This window comes from Fundulus heteroclitus, chromosome 24 (assembly GCF_011125445.2).
Source record: "Fundulus heteroclitus isolate FHET01 chromosome 24, MU-UCD_Fhet_4.1, whole genome shotgun sequence".
Lineage (NCBI taxonomy): Eukaryota > Metazoa > Chordata > Actinopteri > Cyprinodontiformes > Fundulidae > Fundulus > Fundulus heteroclitus.
The window spans coordinates 3631877-3653999 of NC_046384.1; the positions used below are offsets into that span (position 1 = coordinate 3631877).

The window sequence follows — 22123 nt, forward strand, 5'->3', positions numbered from 1 at the left end:
AAAACACTTTAAACAAAGACTAAAACCAGTTTTAAATGGTACCAAAAACGCTTTAAACAAAGACTAAAACCAGTTTTAAATGGTACCAAAAACGCTTTAAACAAAGACTAAAACCAGTTTAAGCCGTACCAAAAACACTTTAAACAAAGACTAAAACCAGTTTTAAATGGTACCAAAAACAATTTAAACAAAGACTAAAACCAGGTTTTAAACGGGACCAAAAACGCTTTAAACAAAGACTAAAACCAGTTTTAAACTGTACTAAAAACAATTTAAACAAAGACTAAAACCAGTTTTAAATGGTACCAAAAACACTTTAAACAAAGACTAAAACCAGTTTAAGCCGTACCAAAAACACTTTAAACAAAGACTAAAACCAGTTTAATCCGTACCAAAAACACTTTAAACAAAGACTAAAACCAGTTTTAAACGGTACTAAAAACACTTTAAACAAAGACTAAAACCAGTTTAAGCCGTACCAAAAACACTTTAAACAAAGACTAAAACCAGTTTTAAACGGTACTAAAAACACTTTAAACAAAGACTAAAACCAGTTTAAGCCGTACCAAAAATGCTTTAAACAAAAACTAAAACCAGTTTTAAACGGTACTAAAAACTCCGGTTCATCTGTTGAACGCGGTTCTGGTAGAACCTGTCATTGGGACAGAAACGGACTCATGAGCGTCCTGACTGGAGGAGAACCAGCGATGGGTTAAAGTTCATTTAGCGGCTGCTGCCTCCTGATTGGCTGACCCGACGGCAGCCCCGCCCATCGTTCCTGCGTGTAGTGATGGCGGCAGCTCTACGGCGCTCTGTGGATGGCTGAACAGATGTGGCGGCCGCAGCAGATGTGTAACGGCCGTCCCTCCATCACAGACATGACGAGTCGCTGTCTGAGTGACGGACGGCCGCTGCATCTGTCCTACCATCCCCTGCTTTCTGTGTAAATCTCATTCTCTCTCCTGACGCCGTCTTTATTCCTTTAATCCTGAGCCTCCATCAGGCCGCCGCTCCATCCTCACCTCCTCCGACCGCCACCCGTCACCAGCAGACTCGCCCCCCTATTAGTCAGCCAGAGAGGCTTAAGTGAAATATTATAAATAATCCAGCGTATTGAAATCTTTTATCAGCTGTGTCACTTTCATTATTCAATAAGCGATTAGTAACAGTCTTCCCAATTTAGCCATTAAGCACTGAGCGCGCTCAGTCGGCCGCCGGCCCGCAGCCTGTCACGGCGGGCGGGCGGGTGAAGTATCTTCGTGTCAGCGCGCCGCCCGGTGTAATTTACGAGGGGGGACCGCCCTCTGCGGCCCCGCTCCCCCTGGTAGGACCACACACACACCGACGCACCATCACAGGTGAGTTCACCTGCTGGAATCAGAGCAGGCTGAGCAAAGTGTTCAGTTATAATTCAGTTAACTCTGAACCGCTGTTGCTGCAGTTTAATGACAGCCTGACTTTGTTGCTTTTGGCTGAATCTCTGACTAATGCCAAAGGAAGCAGTTCAGCCCAGCTTCCACACATGACTTCTAAAGGTTTCATCGCCTGGCCTGCAGTAAAGGATTGGCTGAAGGATGGTGCTGCTCTCTCTCTGGGTAGCTTTCCAGGTGTCAGACACACTCTTAGTTCGTCTGCTGGACACGTTTTAGGTCTCGCAGTGGTTTGTGTGAGACCAAGACCAAACCATTTTTAAAGTGAGGCCAGAAACACTAATTTTAAACAAAAAAATTGTTTAATGCAAGGACAAAACAAGCTGTGAACCAAGGTCTAAACCTGTCCTAAACCCACCATAAATTAAGGCAAAAATCCTGTCTAAACCAAGAACTAAACCAACTGTAAACCAAGGTCTAAACCAGTCCTAAACTGACTATAAACTAAGACCTAGACCAGTACTAAACCGACTATAAACGAAGGCAAAAATCCGGTCTATACCAAGACCTAGACCAGCTGTAAACAAAGGTAAAAGCAGCCATCAACCAAAGCCACAATCAGTCCTAAACCAGCCATAAACTAAGGCAAAAATCTGCCCTAAACCAAGACTTTAACCAACTGTAAACCAAAGCTTAAACCGGTCCTAAACCAGCCATAAACTAAGGCAAAAATCTGCCCTAAACCAAGAACTAAACCAACTGTAAACCAAGGTCTAAACCAGTCCTAAACCGACTATAAACCAAGACCTAAACCAGTCCTAAACCAACTATAAACTAAGACCTAAACCAGTCCTAAACCGGCTATAAACTAAGGCAAAAATCTGCCCTAAACCAAGAACTAAACCAACTGTAAACCAAGGTCTAGACCAGTCCTATACTAAGGCAGAAATCGTGTCAAACCAAGAACTAAACCAACTGTAAACCAAGGTCTAAACCAGTCCTAAACTGACTATAAACTAAGACCTAGACCAGTACTAAACCGACTATAAACGAAGGCAAAAATCCGGTCTATACCAAGACCTAGACCAGCTGTAAACAAAGGTAAAAGCAGCCATCAACCAAAGCCACAATCAATCCTAAACCAGCCATAAACTAAGGCAAAAATCTGGCCTAAACCAAGACTTTAACCAACTGTAAACCAAGGCTTAAACCGGTCCTAAACCAGCCATAAACTAAGGCAAAAATCTGCCCTAAACCAAGAACTAAACCAACTGTAAACCAAGGTCTAAACCAGTCCTAAACCGACTATAAACCAAGACCTAAACCAGTCCTAAACCGGCTATAAACTAAGGCAAAAATCTGCCCTAAACCAAGAACTAAACCAACTGTAAACCAAGGTCTAGACCAGTCCTATACTAAGGCAGAAATCGTGTCAAACCAAGAACTAAACCAACTGTAAACCAAGGCCAAAGCCGGTTGGAAACTAATACCTCAGCCAGTTTTGCACCAAAGCCAGGTTCAGTTTTATGTCCACAATATTTTCTGGCCTACTCCTCAAGCTCAGAGGCTTAGTGTTCCTTTCAGACCAGGGATCTTCATCTCCGGTCCTCCAGGGCTGCTGTCCCTGGTCCAACACCTCTGAGTCAGACAATCAGGTCCTCAGCAGGTCTCTGGAGGAGCTAATTCAGCCGTTTTGATCCAGGTGTGGTGGACCAGGGACACGTCTAAAGGTTCTTGGCTCAGACCAAAGCCTGTTGGGTCAGAGTGCTGATCTTGGCCTCGTCACCTCTGCTGTCTACCCTTCAAAGCTGACCCACCTGAAAACCCGCTGTTACTGTCACACAGCGACAAACCTCTAAGAAAATAATGCATCTAGTTTCCTCCATGTTTTATCTGGCATGGAGCAGCTCCGGGTCGGGTCAGCACCGCGGATAAACGTGGGACGAATCGACTTCCCTTCCTGCCTCAGAGCCCGCTCCCACTCCACAGACCCCGAGAACAATCGGCTGCAATATTTTCCAGGTTATTAATGTTGTAAAATGCGGCGAATAATACGGGGAGTAATGACCTGTGTCGCAAAGCAATACTGTGTGCGCTGACATTTAAGGCTTTTAATTTGTGTTTCCTGGGGCCGCCGCCTGTCGCACGGCCGGCCGGACCCGGGCGTGCCGCCTGACGGGCCCGCCTGCGCGTCCCGCTGCAAACGCTGGATGTTTGCTCCCCTCTGTTTGTGCTGCGAAAGGTTGCCGGTGTCAGAGTTCACAAATTGCCTCGGCGCCACCTCCCTCCGCGCGAATGTCACCCACAGTAGCCGAGAGCGTCGGCAGTAATTACCAGGAATGGCGGCGGCGCATACGTTTAGCCGTGCGCGGCCTCGACCCGCAGCGTTTGAACCGACACACACACACACACGCTGAGCGATCTGCAGGGAGGACGTGCCGAGCATCAAAACAACCACCGTTAAACGCTTTTATTCACAAAATGTTAATATTGGAAGCGGGAATGGAGGAAAATATGAGTTCTAAGACGGCCTGGAAAGCTACATTTCCACCACGATGTTCTAAAATGTGATTTAAAAGTCAAGAAGACGCGTTTTTAGGCAGACTATAATCTACTGCTTGGTTTTATTTACATCTTTTATAGCACAGATTTCCCCACTATCACCATTTCTGGCAAATTAAAGAAGTTTCTGTCAGTGTATCTGATTATTTTAAAGTTTTTTCTCACAATCAATGGAAATAGTCTTGAAAAAAGGTTCTTAACACATTTTAGAGGCTAAAATACAGATATTTATATTTTTAGTTCATTATTCTAAAATCTTTCAATGTTTTCCATGTTTTTGTGAACTTTTGAACTGTTTTACATTTTTGTTACCAAGACTAGATGGAACCAGTTTTAAACCCGAACCAGTTTAGAGCCACGACCAGAACTGGTTCCCACTTAAAGCCAAACTCAGGCCAAATGCATCAATACTGGATTCAAACCGACGTCTGAGTCAGTCCGGACTAACAGAACCACGTTCTAAGCCAAACCCAGAGGAAGACAGGAGGTTGAAACTAGTTTCAAACCGAAGCCAGTGTAAAACCAAGACTGAAACTGGTTTTCTACTGGAGCTAAATCCCAGTTTCAAACCAAGGCTGTACAAATTTACAGCAAAGCCACATGCAGCTCAGAACCAAAGTTCTGAATATAAGCAGAAACTGGTCTGAAACTGGACTGAATCTGGTCTGAATCCGGTCTGAATCTGGTCTGAATCAGGTCTGAAACTGGACCGAATCTGGTCTGAATCCGAGTAGGTCTTTGAACGAGATTAGTCTGGAGCAAAGGCCCAATTCCTGTTTAAACTAAAACCAAGAACTAGTGGTGACTCAAAGCCTAAAGCGGCCTTAGACGACTAAATCGGGTCTCAAACCAAAACCAGTGTAAACCCCAGGGGTAGACTAGTTCCAACTCAAAGCCAGAACCAGTCGGAATCTTTAAACAAGGACCCATAACTAAGAACCAAAGCTGCTTCGATTTCAAGCTGCTGCTGAAACCAGTTTTAAACCCAAGCCTAAAAGGAACACTTTTGATTTAAGGCTGAAACTAAAGTAAAAACCGGCTTCAAACCAGTTCTAGAAACGCGACTGCATCCGATGCTAACCGGGTCTGAACATTAGGCTGATGGTAGGTTCATAGCAGCCGATGTCTCTAGATTTATGGATCAGAATAAACGGGTCGTCCCGTCAGCAGCAGAACAAAGTCTAAAGCTTTATTTGGTAACGATCGGATCTTAAAGGGTGTAGCTGCATGTGACGACCAGTAGGCGGCAGCAGAGAGCAGTGAGCAGAACATCGGACACATTCCGGGTCAGGAACTCGTCCGGATGCATTTCACTGCATCTCACTGGCCTCATCCATCCGGGGCGGACCTCAGCGGCCCGTTTTTAGCCCCTGCCCCCCCCCCCCCCCCCCCCCCCCCGGCACAGAACCAGAGGTTCTACTCTGAACTGGACCCAGAGGCTTCTGCAGGGCGATTTGATCGACCTTTAGTGTTACAAGCTTACAAGTGTGGCTTTAAATGTCACGCTGGTTCCTGTCCACCCAGGAGGGGGCTGCAGGTCCAGGTGGGGGTGCAGAGTGCCGAGTGATACCCCCCCCCCCACCCACCCACCCCGGTTCTATTCATCAGCTGCTCCGGGTCAGCGTACAGCGTTTAAATCACAAACAGCGTCTAAGCTGTGGCGCTCGGGGCAGGGGGCAGGGTCACCCCCACCCTGCGCTCCCCCTGGAAGCAGAGCATCATGGGAGTTTAATTATGACGGGAGCCTGCAGGGCCGGGGCGGCGCTCAGAACCAGGGGAGGTGTGAGCGGCTGGAAGGTGTTCTGGGAGGAGCTGAGGGAGATGTTTAGAAGTTATTCCATGAATGCATGGATGGACAGAACTTCAGGAACCCAGAGAGGTTCTGGGGGACCAGTCTGGGCTTTCTGGACCCTGAATGCTCGACCCAGTAACCAGCCGGTTCAGCCGGGTCCAAAACTAACCGTAAAACATTATTTAAGCTTTAGAATAATTGGTTAATTGGACCTGAGAGAAGTTTGTGGGAAACCCGGGCTGTTAAGTTAAAAATTGGGATTAAATCAGTAAATGATGCCTCATTTAGCCGCCAGCATGGCCCCAAACTAGCTTTTAGTTTATATTTTTTATTTTCTAAACCTTTATTAGCATTTTAAACAAATATCGGTGGCTCTGGCTGAGGAAAGACCTTCAGGCGAGTAAAAAGGAAGCAGAAATGGAAGAAAGGCTGCAGTTGTTTCCGTTGAATCAGCCTGTTCCTGGTCCTTTCAGAGTAAAAGCCCCCGGCGCTCTAAACCCCCGCTGTGTTTTCTCCCCCCCCCCCCCCCCCCCCCCGACAGAGCAAGAGGAGAACTTTGAGTTCACCATCGTGTCGCTGACGGGCCAGACGTGGAACTTCGAGGCCACGTCGTACGAAGAGCGGGACGCCTGGGTGCAGGTCATCGAGAGCCAGATCCTGGCCAGCCTGCAGTCCTGCGAGAGCAGCAAGAACAAGGTGACGTCGCCTTCCAGCGGGGGGGTGGGGGGGTGGGGGGGAACCCGGTTGTTTCTCGTTAGCGGCCAACGCAGGTAGGAGCCGCCGCCATCTCCACATTTACTCTCCCATAATTACAGAATACCAATTACTGTAGCTGCAGCCGAGCTCCACCTGCAGCAGGCGGCTCCATCTCAGCCGCCGTGTTGACGCCTCAGGCTCCTTCCTACCCCCCCCCCCCTCCCTACGCCCATCCAACCAAAACCGTTTCATTTGTCGGCCATGTTATTCCTCTCTATTCCAGACGTGGCCTGAAACCGTGCTGCCTCTCATCTGGGTCTGTGTGGAGCTCACATGACGCATTGAGTGGCAGCAGGAAGCCTGTTTTAGGCGTTTTAGGCGTCCGTCAGGGTAAAAGCGGCCGTAAGGTCAGCATTAAACTTTCAATCTGGTCCTTTTTCTTGTCTTTCAGTCTCGGCTGACCAGCCAGTCAGAGGCGCTGGCCCTGCAGTCCATCCGGAGCATCCGGGGCAACGGCCGCTGTGCCGACTGCGACGTCCAGAGTGAGTGGGAAACGCTTTCAGCGGCCAGAAAAAAGGCCAAAATGTTCAAAACTGGTGATGCACGATATTAAAAATGTATCAATTTTCTGCTTTTCATGGCCGATACCGATACGTTCATATTCAATATAGTTTTTTGCATAATCTGCAGCTTGTGCTGGATGCAGCTATGAAAAACACATTATTTAGTAGCTTTGGCTTATCTATAACAGCAAACAAAAGGTTTTGGCTCTTCAAATGTTTATTTTTTAATGCCATCACACAAAAAAAGTCGTAATTTGCCTTAAATAACAGAAGACACAAATCAATTCGGAACACAAAGAGCATCCCCGAACATGAATTTATATGTGCTAACATATGCAGGTCAGCCTCGGTTCCAAAAATTCAATAAAGTCAATAAAAGTGGATCCTCAAAAATGAGGTGCCATTTTTCAGGTGAGCTATTAGGTTTGTGGTGTTAAAACCCGAAGCCTTCTTTCCTCCTCTCTAAATTCTTGCTGAACAGGTTTAGCAAACTGCAACGCTGTTGTCATCTTCTTCTAATACCGAGAAAAACAACCACATTGGGGAAGACTTGTTTGTTTATTTATAGTCGGGCAATAACGGAGCCAAGCCTGGGTCCTGATAGTAAGGAACGCAAAATCCACAGGTCTTGTCCACTGATCCGTACCGGTAGCACGCGCGAAGAGAATAACGTCCGGGTTGCCAAAATAATAATGTAATTACGGTACTGAAAATACTTATTTCTATACTTAAATCATTAAAAAATGCTAAACTATATTGTAAATAAAATATTGAAGACTTTTCTGAAAGAAAAGATAGGTTTTACATTCTCTCCATTTTATTGCTTGACGTCATCATCGGATATGCTCAGAAGTCCGGGAATATATTATTGCGTAACGTTTATCTGTATTGTCTGAATGCACTCTGTTAGTTTTATTGCTTGTTCAAACAGGACTGGAAAAAAAATATTTAATCCTTAATTATACGGTGAATTTCGTTATACAAATAATCATGTTCTAAACATTTATTTTATTAGAAAGTTAAAATTATCGATTGAGAAATTAGCGCCCTCTGGTGTACACATCATAAACTAGAGAAGACCTCGTGATTATAGTAGCAGCATTGTTTTTTTTTTTTTTACAAAAACAAACAGGGAATAGAACAAAGAACACACACATACCTTATTTAAATTACATTTATTAAGCACAAAATACATACATGTGCAAATCAAATAAAAAACTTCAAACTTCAAAAAAATTTGAAATCAAATACGTTTCTGTACTCCTATATGTGTTTATAGCTGGGGGTTTATGTACTTTAAGCAATGGTTTATATATTTTTATTTCCCTAACCACAACTGGGAAACATTTTTGCTATTAAAAAACAATGTATTTTTTTATGTATTTCTGTTGTTTATTTTTTAGAATATGCAATATTGCCACAAATACAAAGATATACAAAAAGAAACCCCTGCCTCAAAAAAATACAAAAGAATAAAAAAGTACAAAAAACGAAATATTCCCCATCGGAAGTTATTCTGTTCGCGCACGCGCAAATGAGCTGATGGTACGGATCGTGTAGCGACAGGTCTCGTCCCGCTTTGGGGCTACTCTGCCTGAATAAAATTCAACCACATTTAATTAATTTATCGGCTATTTTCTATCTGTAAAATTTTACTTATCGGACCAATAAAAAAAATTTCACGACATTTAATTAATTTATCGGCTATTTTTTATCGGTAAAATTTACTTATCGGACCAATAAAAAAATTCCACCACATTTAATTAATTTATCGGCTATTTTTTATCAGTAAAATTTACTTATCGGACCAATAAAAAAATTCCACCACATTTAACTAATTTATCAGCTATTTTTTATCGGTAGGTAAAATTTTCTTATCGGACCAATAAAAAAATTCCACCACATTTAATTAATTTATCGGCTATTTTTTATCGGTAAAATTGACTTATCCGACCAATAAAAAAATTCCACCACATTTAAGTAATTTATCGGCTATTTTTTATCGGTAAAATTTACTTATCGGACCAATAAAAAAATTCCACCACATTTAATTAATTAATCGGCTATTTTTTATCTGTAAAATTTACTTATCGGACCAATAAAAAAATTCCACCACATTTAATTAATTTATCGGCTATTTTTTATCGGTAAAATTTACTTATCGGACCAATAAAAAAATTCCACCACATTTAATTAATTTATCGGCTATTTTTTATCGGTAAAATTTACTTATCGGACCAATAAAAAAATTCCACCACATTTAATTAATTTATCGGCTATTTTTTATCGGTAAAATTTACTTATCGGACCAATAAAAAAATTCCACCACATTTAATTAATTAATCGGCTATTTTTTATCTGTAAAATTTACTTATCGGACCAATAAAAAAATTCCACCACATTTAATTAATTTATCGGCTATTTTTTATCGGTAAAATGTACTTATAGTACCAATAAAAAAATTCCACCACATTTAATTAATTTATCGGCTATTTTTTATCGGTAAAATTTACTTATCGGACCAATAAAAAAATTCCACCACATTTAATTAATTTATCGGCTATTTTTTATCGGTAAAATTTACTTATCGGACCTATAAAAAAATTCCACCACATTTAATTCATTTATGGGCTTTTTTTTATCTGTAAAATTTACTTATCGCACCAATAAAAAAATTCCACCACATTTAATTAATCGGCTATTATTTATCGGTAAAATGTACTTATCGGACCAATAAAAAAATTCCACCACATTTATTAAATTTATCGGCTATTTTTTATCGGTAAAATGTACTTATAGTACCAATAAAAAAATTCCACCACATTTATTTAATTTATCGGCTATTTTTTATCGGTAAAATGTACTTATCGGACCAATAAAAAAATTCCACCACATTTAATTAATTTATCGGCTATTTTTTATCGGTAAAATGTACTTATCGGACCAATAAAAAAATTCCACCACATTTAATTAATTTATTGGCTTTTTTTTATCGGTAAAATTTACTTATCGGACCAATAAAAAAATTCCACCACATTTAATTAATCGGCTATTATTTATCGGTAAAATTTACTTATCGGACCAATAAAAAAATTCCACCACATTTATTTAATTTATCGGCTATTTTTTATCGGTAAAATGTACTTATCGGACCAATAAAAAAATTCCACCACATTTAATTAATTTATCGGCTATTTTTTATCGGTAAAATTTACTTATCGGACCAATAAAAAAATTCCACCACATTTAATTAATTTATCGGCTATTTTTTATCAGTAAAATTTACTTATCGGACCAATAAAAAAATTCCACCACATTTAATTAATTTATCGGCTATTTTTTATCAGTAAAATTTACTTATCGGACCAATAAAAAAATTCCACCACATTTAATTAATTTATCGGCTATTTTTTATCAGTAAAATTTACTTATCGGACCAATAAAAAAATTCCACCAAATTGGCCGATATTTTATCGGTCCGATAAAGATCGAGCATCCCTATTTAAAACGTCAGGCTACGACTAACAAACGGTGCCGACCCAAGCTGAGAAGCTCCTGATTCTGGTCTCCTCCCGTCTCACGCAGACCCGGACTGGGCCAGCCTGAACCTGGGCGCTCTGATCTGCATCGAGTGCTCGGGCATCCACCGCAACCTGGGCACCCACCTGTCCAGGGTGCGCTCTCTGGACCTGGACGAGTGGCCGCTGGAGCTCATCAAGGTGATGTCGGCCATCGGCAACGAGCTCGCCAACGGCGTGTGGGAGGCCAACGCCCAGGGACGCCTCAAACCGGGGCCCGACGCCAGCAGGTAGGATCAGGAACACGTTTACGGGACCGTACCGCGGAACCAGGTGTTTATCTTAGAGCAGGTGTGCCCAAAGTGACGCCCCTCTACTGATTCTGGAAGACAAACTGAATTTCAAGAAAGATTTGGTCCAGGTGGCTGATGCAGGTGGTAGATTTTAGTTTTAAAAGTTAAAATCCTACAATTGAAAATGTTACGTACTAAAAATAGGTAAAATGTTCTTAAAATGAGTGTATCTGTCCTTGATTTGAGCAGGTAAATAAAATAATCTGCCAATGGAATAAGATTTTTGCACTTAAAATAGGAACAATCCATCTCTATCATCTTATTCCAAGTGCATTATATCTAATTATCTTATTTTAGGGGTCAAAATACTCATTCAATTGGCAGATAATCTTATTTACCTGCTCAAATCAAAGACAAAAACACACATTTTAAGAACATTTTACAAATTTTTAGGTCTGTTTTTGCAGTGTATACAACAATTATTCATCTTTTATTAAACAAATTCTGTTTAATTTCATAGTAACATCTGTCAAATGACATTTAATTACTCAAATGCAGACTATGGTGCATTAAAATCTGCTTTGAATGTGTGTTTTCAAAGAACTACCGACCCAAATACTGTTCTAGTGTTGTTAGCCCAAAAAGAGTTCAGTTTATTATTTTTAAATTGTCAAATTTAATTATTCAGAATAATTTGCAAACTGGAAGACCATCTTTTATTATGACGAATGAGCAAAACCCTTTTTTAAATTCTGGATCTACAATTATTTTCACATTTATTTCCCTCAAAAAATCTGACAAATTATTTAAAATGATCATATTTTGTAAAGCAGGTAAAAAAATAACAATGTTACTGGTTTTATAGAAAGGTTAATTTTTTTTGGTCCTCGAGTTCCTTTGACTTAACAGTTTTGGCCCAATTACCGAAAAGTTTGGACACCCGTGTCCTAGAGGGACAGAATAAAACATTTAAATCAGATCAAACATTTAGGTGATTCATCTCAATATTCTACAATCTGTCCCTAAATCTCAGGTTTGACGGTAATTTCTTTCTGGTTCTTGAAATAAAACATTTGGACCTTTTTTCCTGCGACGACAGTTCGAGTCTCGCTTTAATTTGAATTAACTGGGTTTTGGCACATTCAGTGTGAAAGTTGAGATTCAGTTTTGCTGTCAGTCATTTAGGTTAAGGCATCAAATCCTCTTGGTTGACTGTAGGAAAAGGTCCAGAAGGTTCTCTATACCAGCCAGAACTTCTCCCTCGTTATTAGGTGTTTAGTTTTTTTCTACCAAAACTTAAAAGGTTCTGTTTGGTTCTTGGTTGATTTCACTTCCTAACGGGAAGCTTTGACCTCTGGGGGGGACGTCTCCTCTGGGTTTTTTTGGCTCGTTTTGGGGTGCAGTGCTTCCAGCTGCAGCCAGGGGGCGGCGTGTCGGTGTCAGTGAGGAACGCTAACAGATCGGTGAACCTGGCACGCCGCCGTGCGAGCTCGTGTAATTATGCGTCTCTGGGAGGCCATCATAACAAATTAGAGCATAAATATCCCCCCCACACACCCCCCACCCGGCACTCACCCCCACCCAACCCTCATTAGTCAACAGAAGCACCTTATAATTACTCCTCCCTGCTCACAGCACACCAGCATTTTAACCCTGCGCCTCCTGAAGCGCCACGTCCCGGTCCTGGCCGGATGGCAGCTAAACCCGGAGCGCTCCTCCACCCCAGCACCGACGCTCCTTATCGCTGCTCCTGTTGTTATTTATTTATGAATCTGAAGCCCGGCTCCCCCCAGAAGAGATTAGAGGAGGAGGTCAATATTATCTCAATTAACCCGCGACGCTCCACTGCAGCTCCATCTCTCCCCTCCGCCTCCTCTTTCCTGTCGATAGTATTTATCAGTCCATTCCTTAAGTGGCTCGCTGTTTGTCCTCTTCCCCTCCATAAATCCCGCCGCTCCTCGTCTCCTCCCTCTCCCATCCTTACATCGTTTCTCCTCCTCTGCCGGCTCACTTCGGAGGCCGGCCTCCGTCTCCCCCAGATGATCAGGATGCGGCACGAACGCCGCCGATCTTACAGCGAGGACATTTGCTCAGAATTTACATTAAAGCTGCAGAATTAGTTATTGATCACGGACGCGTCCGGAGGATCAGGGAAAGTGTAATTGATCCATTTCTTCCTGTCTGTGGTGAAACTAAACCAGCAGAAAGTGGAAAAAGTGAAGCCTGTCCTGCTCATTTGAATGCAGTGAGTGCAATTCACTCCGGTCACCAATAGGTGGCACTGTGGGTTGGGGCGGTACGTGTTAACGTGGCGTTATGACTCGTAAATCATAACTCCCTCCATCAAAACCCTTATGTGAATAAAATCCTCGTATGAGTCCGCCTCAGATAAGCCAGGCTGCCGGCTAACGTCCAACACCGTTAGCTACATTAGCATAATAACAATAAAGCGACATAAAAGGCCGTTTCTTAAAATAAAAAATAAAAAGATTTGCATATCTTATCTAGAGGTGATGCCAAACAGCATAAAGATGACCGATTATTTTCTTTTATGTACAAACGTAGTTTTACGGCTAGCATGCTAGCTAGCTAGCAAGCTAATCGGGCACATCTCTGCGAAATCGCATTTTTCCCCCAAACTGCGAACATGATCCTGATGTGGAGAAGCTGCTGTGGTAAACATCCTCCACTGGGGGGGGGGGGTAAATCTAACCTTTGAATTCTGATAAATTATTTAGAAAATCAAACGTTTATTACAATGCAATCAGGAAATTTCTCACATGAGCCTGAGCAGTCGGTGTGAACATTTTCCAAGTTCCCACTTCCACAATGGGAGGAGAACAGGGATTCCCGCTGTGGGAACTGGTTCCCGCTGTGGGAACTGGATACCAGAAGGTTCTTGAGTTTCTGGTTTTGGTATTTTTGATTTATTTTAAGCTCACCTACTGCTCTTTGTACCTTATAGTTATAAAATGCTTCATGGAGGTTAAGGGTCTGCTTTCAGACTTTAGCCTGGCTTTGTTTCCTGTCTCTGTGAGAGGAGAAGAGGGGAGAGGAGAGAGGAGAGGAGGAGAGAGGAGAGGAGGGGCATTTTGTGGGTTTAACTCCCTCTTTGTGTGTGAATCTGAACCTTCGGACCCGGCCCCCTACATCACAGCATGTTAGGGGGGCCAAACAGGGAAAAGGCCATAGAGAAGATGAAGCCGGTGGAGGCTTTTGTTCGGACGCGAGGAGAGGCTGAGGGATGGAGAAACGACCCCCCCCCCCCCCCACACACACACCCCCCCCACCCCTCCTCTCGTGGTCTCTCAAGTGAGTAATAGAGGCCGAAATTTCATTTTGCAAGTGGCTGATTTAATGATCCAAAGGGTAATTAATGGCCTGATTATCTTAATGTTAAATATGGCCAGCAGCAATTACGCTGACCTCCTGTCTGTCATTGCTGCCCCCCCCCCCCCCCCCACCACCACCACCACCTCCCCACCGCCACCTCGCCTCCCAATTAGGTGCTATGCTGAGGTTTGGCAGAGGAGGTGGAGACGGGGATGGACAGCAGAAGAAGAGGAGAAGATGAACACCTTTATTTTTTGAAGAGATGCTGCCTCACCCCCAGCTCCCCCCCCCCCCCCCCCCCCCCCCCCGCCTCCGTCCGTTCATCCTGCTGCCCAGGCCTCGTTAACATCAGCGCTGTCCCCCGTCATCGGTTCTGAGCCTCAGACTTGTTGACGCGGCGGCGGCGAGGCGGCGTAGACCGGCGGCAGCGGAGCCACAAAAAGACTCCGCCGTCCCCTAAACGCTCCCATTAACCTCTGGCTGCCCGCGGTCAGCCGTCATCACCTCGGCTGGCGAGCCTGCCCGGTGCCGCGCCCCAGCTGATGCCACCGCCCAGGGGCCTGCTAACTTTGGGCCCGCTGCCCACCAACAACCCCCCCCCCTGCCCCCCCGGGGGGACCGGCTGGCCGCGCGGTCCTCAGCGCCGCCGCTCATCGCTTTAATTGGGTGTCGAGTGGAGCGTCAACACCAGCACCCAGGGCCCGAGCTGCTCCGTTTGACGCGGCGTGTTAGCGGGCCGGGGCCGACGTCCAATGACAGCGCCCCCTGGACACTGACCCCCCCCCCCCCCCCCCCCCCCCCCCCCCCCCACCCCCCACCCCCTGACCTTTGGTGGCGTTTGGCATAGGAAATGGATTCACCAGCACCCAAAACCTGCCGGACCCGCAGCTTCAGTTTGATGAATGTTTTAACTGTTAGACTTAGACTTAGACTTAGACTTTCTTTATTGTCATTTTGTATACACAGAGTGCATACAGAACGAAATTTCGTTTTCACACAGCTCAGAAATATTGCAGTAACTCTACAGGATACCTTGCAGTGAATTACAGTACAGGATAAAGTGCAGTGATCAATCGCAGTCACTTACAGGATAAATTTCAATTTACTTCCGGATAAAGTGCAGCAGTGAACAGTAGGCACTGTTGCTTTTATAACTGTTGCTTTTATTGCAAATAAAAGCAACAAATAAGTACAATAAATAAAATAAATTCTTTATTTCCTCTCTGGGATGTTTAAATGTAATCATCCATCCATGGCTTAATACCAGTGGTACTTAGTCTTTAGTCGTTTAGAGTTCCTCTCTTCTACATTTTAAGCAGAGTTGGGTTCAAATCCAGGTTCTTTTTGGATTTCTGTTCCATTATTTTTAATTTAAATTAAACGTATTTGGTTCTTTTCTTTTTTTTTAAATGAGCATAAACCCGAGTTACTTCATATCTACTTATAGTAGATGTCTTCTCTGCTGTGAATATTTCCGCTGATCAGAACCGATCCGGTTTTGTTTGGGTCCATTTTCCCGGGGCGTGTTAGGTTTAAATGCTCGGCTTTGTCCCTTTTCGGAGCTGGAAGTGCTGCAGAACAGCAGAACAGCGAACAGAGAGCGTTTATTGGCTGCTACTATCTCGGTGGATCCAGGTCCTGATCGTATTGATCCTCGTTGGCAGAGTCAGAACCAGTGAATCGTTCTCCGGTTTCTCTGGTTCAGATGGGTCCTCTGCTGATGTCTCTGTGGTAAAAATGACGAATCCCCGCTGGGAAACACGCCCCGGGTTTAAGGTTGACGGACGGTCCTTCAGGTCGGCGGCGTGGACGGCAGAGGAAGCCACGCCTCTCCTGCGCCGGCAGAAAAACGAGCAGCGGGACGGCAGCTGAAGGATGGAGCGGCGGAGCCGTGCCTCCACCGTTTAACGGCGCTCCCCGCATGACGAATGCCCGGCCGGTAATAATTCAGCAGCAGGTCTGCGGCGCCGGGGGGCCGGGGGTTGGGGTTGAGGGGGGGGGCGCGTCAGCGGGACGAGGGCCCTTTATGGGAACAGATCCGTCTTGTTCGCTGCGTTCTGCCTGAAAAGGCCAGCGCTAACAGATTTAAAATTAGACCGCCGGCTTTTAATCTGGGCCGGGGTGCAGGTGCGGCGGCCGGCCCGACACGGCGGCCGGATTGGGCTCGGGGGACCAGATGGGGGGCCACCAGGAGAAGAAGGCGTGCCGAAGGGGGGCCCCCCCGCGCGTCACAGCATAATTGCCCCCCAGGGTCAGAAGGAACGGCGTTGGGGGGCAGATCCGACTCCAGTCCTCATAAAGCCGACCTGAGCAGGACACGTGTCACATTAGACACGAATAAAGAGCCAGAGGCCCCCCGGGCTGGGGGGGCTGGGGGGGGGGGGGTTGCTGCCCCTCAGATCCACCTGAGCTGACGTCAGGAAGGCAGTCAGGACGTTTCTGGGTCCTCGCAGGGACACTTCCCGTCTGGAGAGGCGCCTCAAACATCAGCGCCTCAACCTTTGGTGGAGATAACCGGCGTTCCCACGACGATCCGGCTCCGTTAACTCCCACCCTCCCCCCCACCGCCCCACCGAGTCCTCGTCGTTATCCGGCCCGAGCCGGCCCCTCGGCCCCCGCGTATGACAGGGGAAAAATAATTGGCCCCTGCACTCTAATTCATCTGTAAAAGGGAGGCCTTGATTAAATTAGTCCTAATAGACATTATTTTGTACATGACTGCCCCGCCGCTGCCGTGGCCGCGGCCCCCAGCTCGCCTAACAAGCCCTCCAATTTACTATTGACATTAAGCCGGCCGACACGAGCCAATCAGCGGGCCATTCATCGTCTGCGGCGGCGGCGGCGGGGTTATGCTAATGCGGACTAAAAGCACAAACTAAATGCACATTCTTTATGCCTGAGTCATCAGATTAACCTCGGCCCGCTCCGCTCCCTTCCTCTGATAACCCAGGAATAAATAACCCTCTCCACACGCATCACACCGTCCGCCGGCTCCGCTCCTGCTCGGCTCCTGGAGCAGAAATGAATCCTTTCGGTTAAAGCCCCCCCCCCCTCCTCCTCTCGCTCCATCCACCCACCCTCTGGCTAATTGGCTCAGTCGGCAAATTGCTGAGAGAATAAGAAAAAGAGTAGATGGGGGGTGGAGGGGGGGGGGGTGCGGCGGAGTCCTCCTCGCGTCGCCCCGTAATGTGTTTGGATTGAATGGGTCCACGGCGAGCCGCGGCCGGCTGGTAAACATTTGAAACCTTGGGCGCAAACACACACTCCTCCCCGCCGCTAATTCAGCCGCAGCTTCCACAGGGAGGGGGGGGGGTGGTCCGAAAATACAAAATAAATCAGCACCTGGGTCACATCCAGGAAAACTGGCTCTGTCGCTTTATCGCGTCCAGATGAACTTCAATCCTGCTTCCGAAACAAATTATTTCTGTACATTTAAATGCATCCCATGACGATTCAATATGTCAGCCATTTTGTTCTTTTTCTCTGCAAACGGTTGAAATAAATCCAATCCGATCGTATTTTCAGCTTTTCAGTCTAAATAAAATGCCCACATGAGGCTTTCTAAATTACAAAATTTGTTAAATAAAGGTAGTAGTGGACGAATGATAGATATCTTTGACACACTGCCATCATGATTTTTATTTAAATTTAGCTCATCAGTCACATTTTCACTGCTTTCACTACGTCTAAAAGGCTGATTTATCTATTAATCTGTCCTAAAAACCCTCCGTGGAAGCAGTGAAACGGTCCGCCTCACGGTTCGGTAATCCAGATTAATCTGAGCTGCAGTCACTCACTAATAAAACATCAACCGTCATCATTAGTTTAAGATGATTTTAAGTTGAACCGGAAACTAGATATTCCCATTAAAACCGCACCTCTGTGTGGACTAAACCCTGATCCTAATTAATCTGGCTCCTCATTTGTCGCATTCACTCTCTCCCGTCTGGTCAGGAGAGACCCCGATGCTGCATTACCCCCCCCCCCTCCCCCTCCCTCCTCCGCTTCATTAGTGTCAGCCCGGTCCACTCATCTGCGTCCAGCTAATCTAGTAGGAAATGTCAATGGCTTCCCCAGCCAGGCAGCCAGAGCCGTCAGGGTCAGCGCCACCACTTTGTCCGCAACAAAAGACCCAGAGAGACTCAATTCCCCCACCGGAGCGGGTTTAGTTCAGCGTTCCCTCGCGGGGGAATCATTAAGCTGTGTGTTAAACGGACGATTATTGGTTTATCAGCCTCAAGACGCTTCTCTAACCAAGTTAGCGCCTTACAATAGGAGAGCTGCCGCTGATGACAGCTGGAAAATAAATAAATATGCTTTTTTTTATGTTGGAATTCAGGAAAGGGTTTTATTATTTCTAAGGCCGTCTTTGTTTACCTTCTTAAGTCCTCTGTGAAGTTGAGAAAAACAGGAAGTTTAGTCGGGAAAAAAAGATGTGCTTCTCTCCGTAAAGATGTTGGAAAATGTATTTTTTTCTGGACTACTTTAAACCAACGATTTAAAAAATAAATAAATAAAAAGTAGCTTTCATTCAGTCAACACAAAAAGTACTGCAAACCCAAATGATGCCGACACACAAACACAGAAAACACACGCAAAGAAAAAATGCTGCAAGTAGCAAAAACAAACTGCAAGTTAAGAAAAACTGCAATTTAAGAAAAGCTGCGAGCTAGCACCGCATAACCGAAGTACTCCAGACCACTAGGTGGCGCCATATGTTAAACGGACTGAACGCATGTGGCGCGTTTCCAGTCGTACTGACCACTCAAAGCTCTGGGACCAGGAAAGTTGGATAGAAGAAATAAAATCTACGTGTTCCTTCGTGTCTTTTTGAACACTTAAATCTTTTACGATGTTGTGGAACAGCTGCATTTATACGTCGTTAATGTTAGCGCGTTTGAGACTTTAACTTATAGCAGTTTGCATTTGTGATGCGTCAATCACTGCAGGGTGAGATCTGTAGACGCCACATCGTTGTTCCGCCCCCTAGTGGCCTGGAGTACTTTCGTTATGCGGCGCTAGCTTGTGGCTTTTCTAGCATTTTACCGCTGCGTGTGTTTTTGTGCTGAAAAAACAGACTAAACTTAACTAAAAATAAGTTAAAATTTTCTTGAAATTAGTGAATTTGTACTTTATTTGAGCAGGTAAATAAATTAATCTGCCAATGGAATAAGATTTTTGGCACTTAAAATAGGAAGAACTCATCTCCATCAACTTATTTCAAGTGCATTATATCTAATTATCTCATTTTAGGGGTAAAAATACTCTTTCCATTGGCAGACAATCTTATTTACCTGCTCAAATCAAGGACAAATACATTAATTTCAAGAAAATGTTACTTATTTTTAGTTCTGTTTTTGCAGTGTGTGCGTTTGTGCGCCGGCATCATTTGTGATTGTAGCACATTTATGTGCTTGCAGTGCGTCTGCACCTCTTATCTACCACCGTAGATAATTAATACACATTATGGTGGCGTGGGCCGAGTACGGCGCCCTGAGGAGCTCCACTTTAAACGCTGTGACGCCTTTTTAAGGTGGGAGAAACAGGAAGCGCCAACATAGAGGCAGCAGAGCTGTTAGCTTTGAGTATTCATGACAGCCCGGCTGGAAACATTCACAAAGATCAGCAGGTTTGAGTTTAACGGCTGTGATTTGTTTCCTAAAATCTGACGGCAACAGAACCATTTAGCTAGTTTTATGTCTGAAAGCGGCTTCCTGTCTTGGGTTGTTTCATTTTTAGTCTCCTTGTTTGTGGATCCTCGTGGTTGTTCTGTGGGTGTAAACCAGACCCAGACTCATCGTTGAGTAGTAAATGTTGTTTTTTTATCGTTTAGGTCAGATTAGACCGTTTTATTGTGAGTTCTGGTCCCATGCTGCCGGTTATCCTGTAAGACGGACTCGCTGTGGTCCTGTGGGAACAGGGAGGCACCCGGAGGATCATCACTGTGACATGTAGTTAATTATCAGCTCCTCCTGGACTAAAGAAGGTGTCTGTGGTATCTTCTGCGTGCCGCGGCCCTTACCTCCCCCTCCTGTGATTACATCCCCCCCCCCCGGCTCATCTCTAGTATCCGCGCAGCACCACTGGAGCGTCACGTTTCAGCCCACAGATCAACTTCCCATCGCCGTGGCCCATTTCTCCTCTCCTCATTTGCATGGCGGCGGCTCTGCTCGGGTTAACCCCTCCGTCTCCTCCTGCCTCGTGGCTGATCCCAGGCCAGCTCACCCCCCCCCCGCCACCCTGGTTTTAATTATCTGTGCCTATCCAAGGGCAGCTAATGACCTGCTAATTGATTTCAGCCCTTCTTTTCCTCTCTCTGGCTTTCAGATCAAACCGAGCGGCCATGTTTCCTGGGTGAACTCGGAGCAGAATTAGTGCCCCTCACCTCTTCTTCCAGGGATTCATCTTTAAAGCACATTAGGTCAGGCAGTTAGCTGATGCTCCATCTATCCGTCTATTAATCTATTAATTAGAGGGCTAATTAGGCCAGAGGAGAAGCCACTGACACCACGTCACTCTTAACCCCGTTCCTTACCGCTCATTACCTCCCACCCACGCATCCTGCACCCTGTAATTAATGACGGGCTTTAACACCACGGTCTGAGCTCGTTCATCTCCGCTCGTGGCTGAAGGCTGAAGGCAGAGCGCCTCGTCTGGGCCGCCTCAAAATGTTTTCCTGGACGTGGAGGCTAACGCTAGCTGCCGGGAAAACGTCTGAAACGTTCGCTAAGAGTTTGCTAACTTTAACCAGATGCATTATTAACTATTAAAACTAAGGCTTGGACTGCATGTTGTTAGGGAACATTATTGTGAGAATAATAAGAATAATGTTTAGTGTTCCTTTGGGACAGTGCTTATCCAATAGTGTGTCGCGCCCCCTGGGGGAGCGTAAAGGTGTTGCAGGGGGGAACAGCACCCCCTGCTGTTTGGTCTGTACCTGCGGTCAGTAATGTGATAAATACTATTAATAAACTTCCTAAAAAAGTACAAAACTTCATGTAACTGAAGTTTGTCTTGAATATTAACGGCTAGATGTTGTTTTTGCCATACGAGGTTCATAGCTAGCTAAAAGCTGACTGCAGGTACGAGTCAGACTAAAAGCCGTTTATATTGTTAATATTATATAGTTGAAAAGCAACGTTTTACGCATTCTAGTTGTTAGAAACCAATGTTACATGTTATAAATGAACCTATATACACACACACATATACATATATATATATAGATATAGATATATAGATATAGATATATATATATATAGAGACAGATAGATATGTGTATGGGTTAATTTTAAAAGGGATTGTGGGTAATCGCCAGAACAGCTTTAATGCATTACAGCAGAAAACGATAAAAGTTACATTTTAACACTTTTTATTGGGATGGGGGGTAAACAGAAAACCTTTGATATTTAAAGAGATTTCTATCTTTTTGTCGCTGCTTTTCTGCTACATGAAGCAGGAACACGAGGGAATTATCTTGGTTCTTCCATTTCGCACCATGTTTCTGCTAATAGTTCAGTATTTCTCTATAAATGATGGACTAATGTGAGCCAAAGTAAAGCAGATAAAAACTTTCTGTTGCACCCTGTTGGCCGTGGTTCTGGTTCTGATCTCTGCGTTTTTCCTTCGTACCAAATGACTGGCAGGCTGTAGACGATGAAACGAGTTTTGTCTTCTTGTTCCTGACGAGGATCTTCTGTATCAGTCAGATGTCGCACATTTAATTTAATAAATTGTGATTCAGACTGTTAAAAACAGCCGTATTCACCTCCACGGTTTGTTGTGAGCCAGTTTAAATGTTTTATTTTGTCACCTGCTGCCCGGTTTATTCACTTTGTTTTTCATTCCCAGCTTTCTTTTACTACATTTACTAGTTTGGTCACATCAATTCTTGTGTTTTTACGTCTTACTGTGTGTCCTTCTTGTCGTTGAGTTGCTTTTTATCACATTTAGCGCCTCTTTTGTCGATATTTCATTAATTTTAGCCTTTGCATCT

At 44.6% G+C, this 22123-nt stretch overlaps 1 protein-coding gene and 1 long non-coding RNA gene across 6 annotated transcripts in view; both read left to right on the forward strand.

Moving 5' to 3' along the window:
• The window catches only part of agap1 (ArfGAP with GTPase domain, ankyrin repeat and PH domain 1), a 104716-nt gene that overhangs the window by 72711 nt on the left and 9882 nt on the right, over positions 1 to 22123 (forward strand). For all 5 annotated transcript variants that reach the window (XM_036128282.1, XM_036128281.1, XM_036128278.1 and 2 more), the window contains 3 exons: positions 6266 to 6420; positions 6872 to 6962; positions 10569 to 10791. In XM_036128282.1, the coding sequence (XP_035984175.1) occupies positions 6266 to 6420; positions 6872 to 6962; positions 10569 to 10791 (469 nt within the window). The remainder of the gene's footprint in view (positions 1 to 6265; positions 6421 to 6871; positions 6963 to 10568; positions 10792 to 22123) is intronic.
• LOC118557901 lies at positions 15821 to 21905 on the forward strand. Its single transcript, XR_004928097.1, has 2 exons — positions 15821 to 16066; positions 20455 to 21905. It is a non-coding gene; the product is annotated as an uncharacterized LOC118557901 (long non-coding RNA).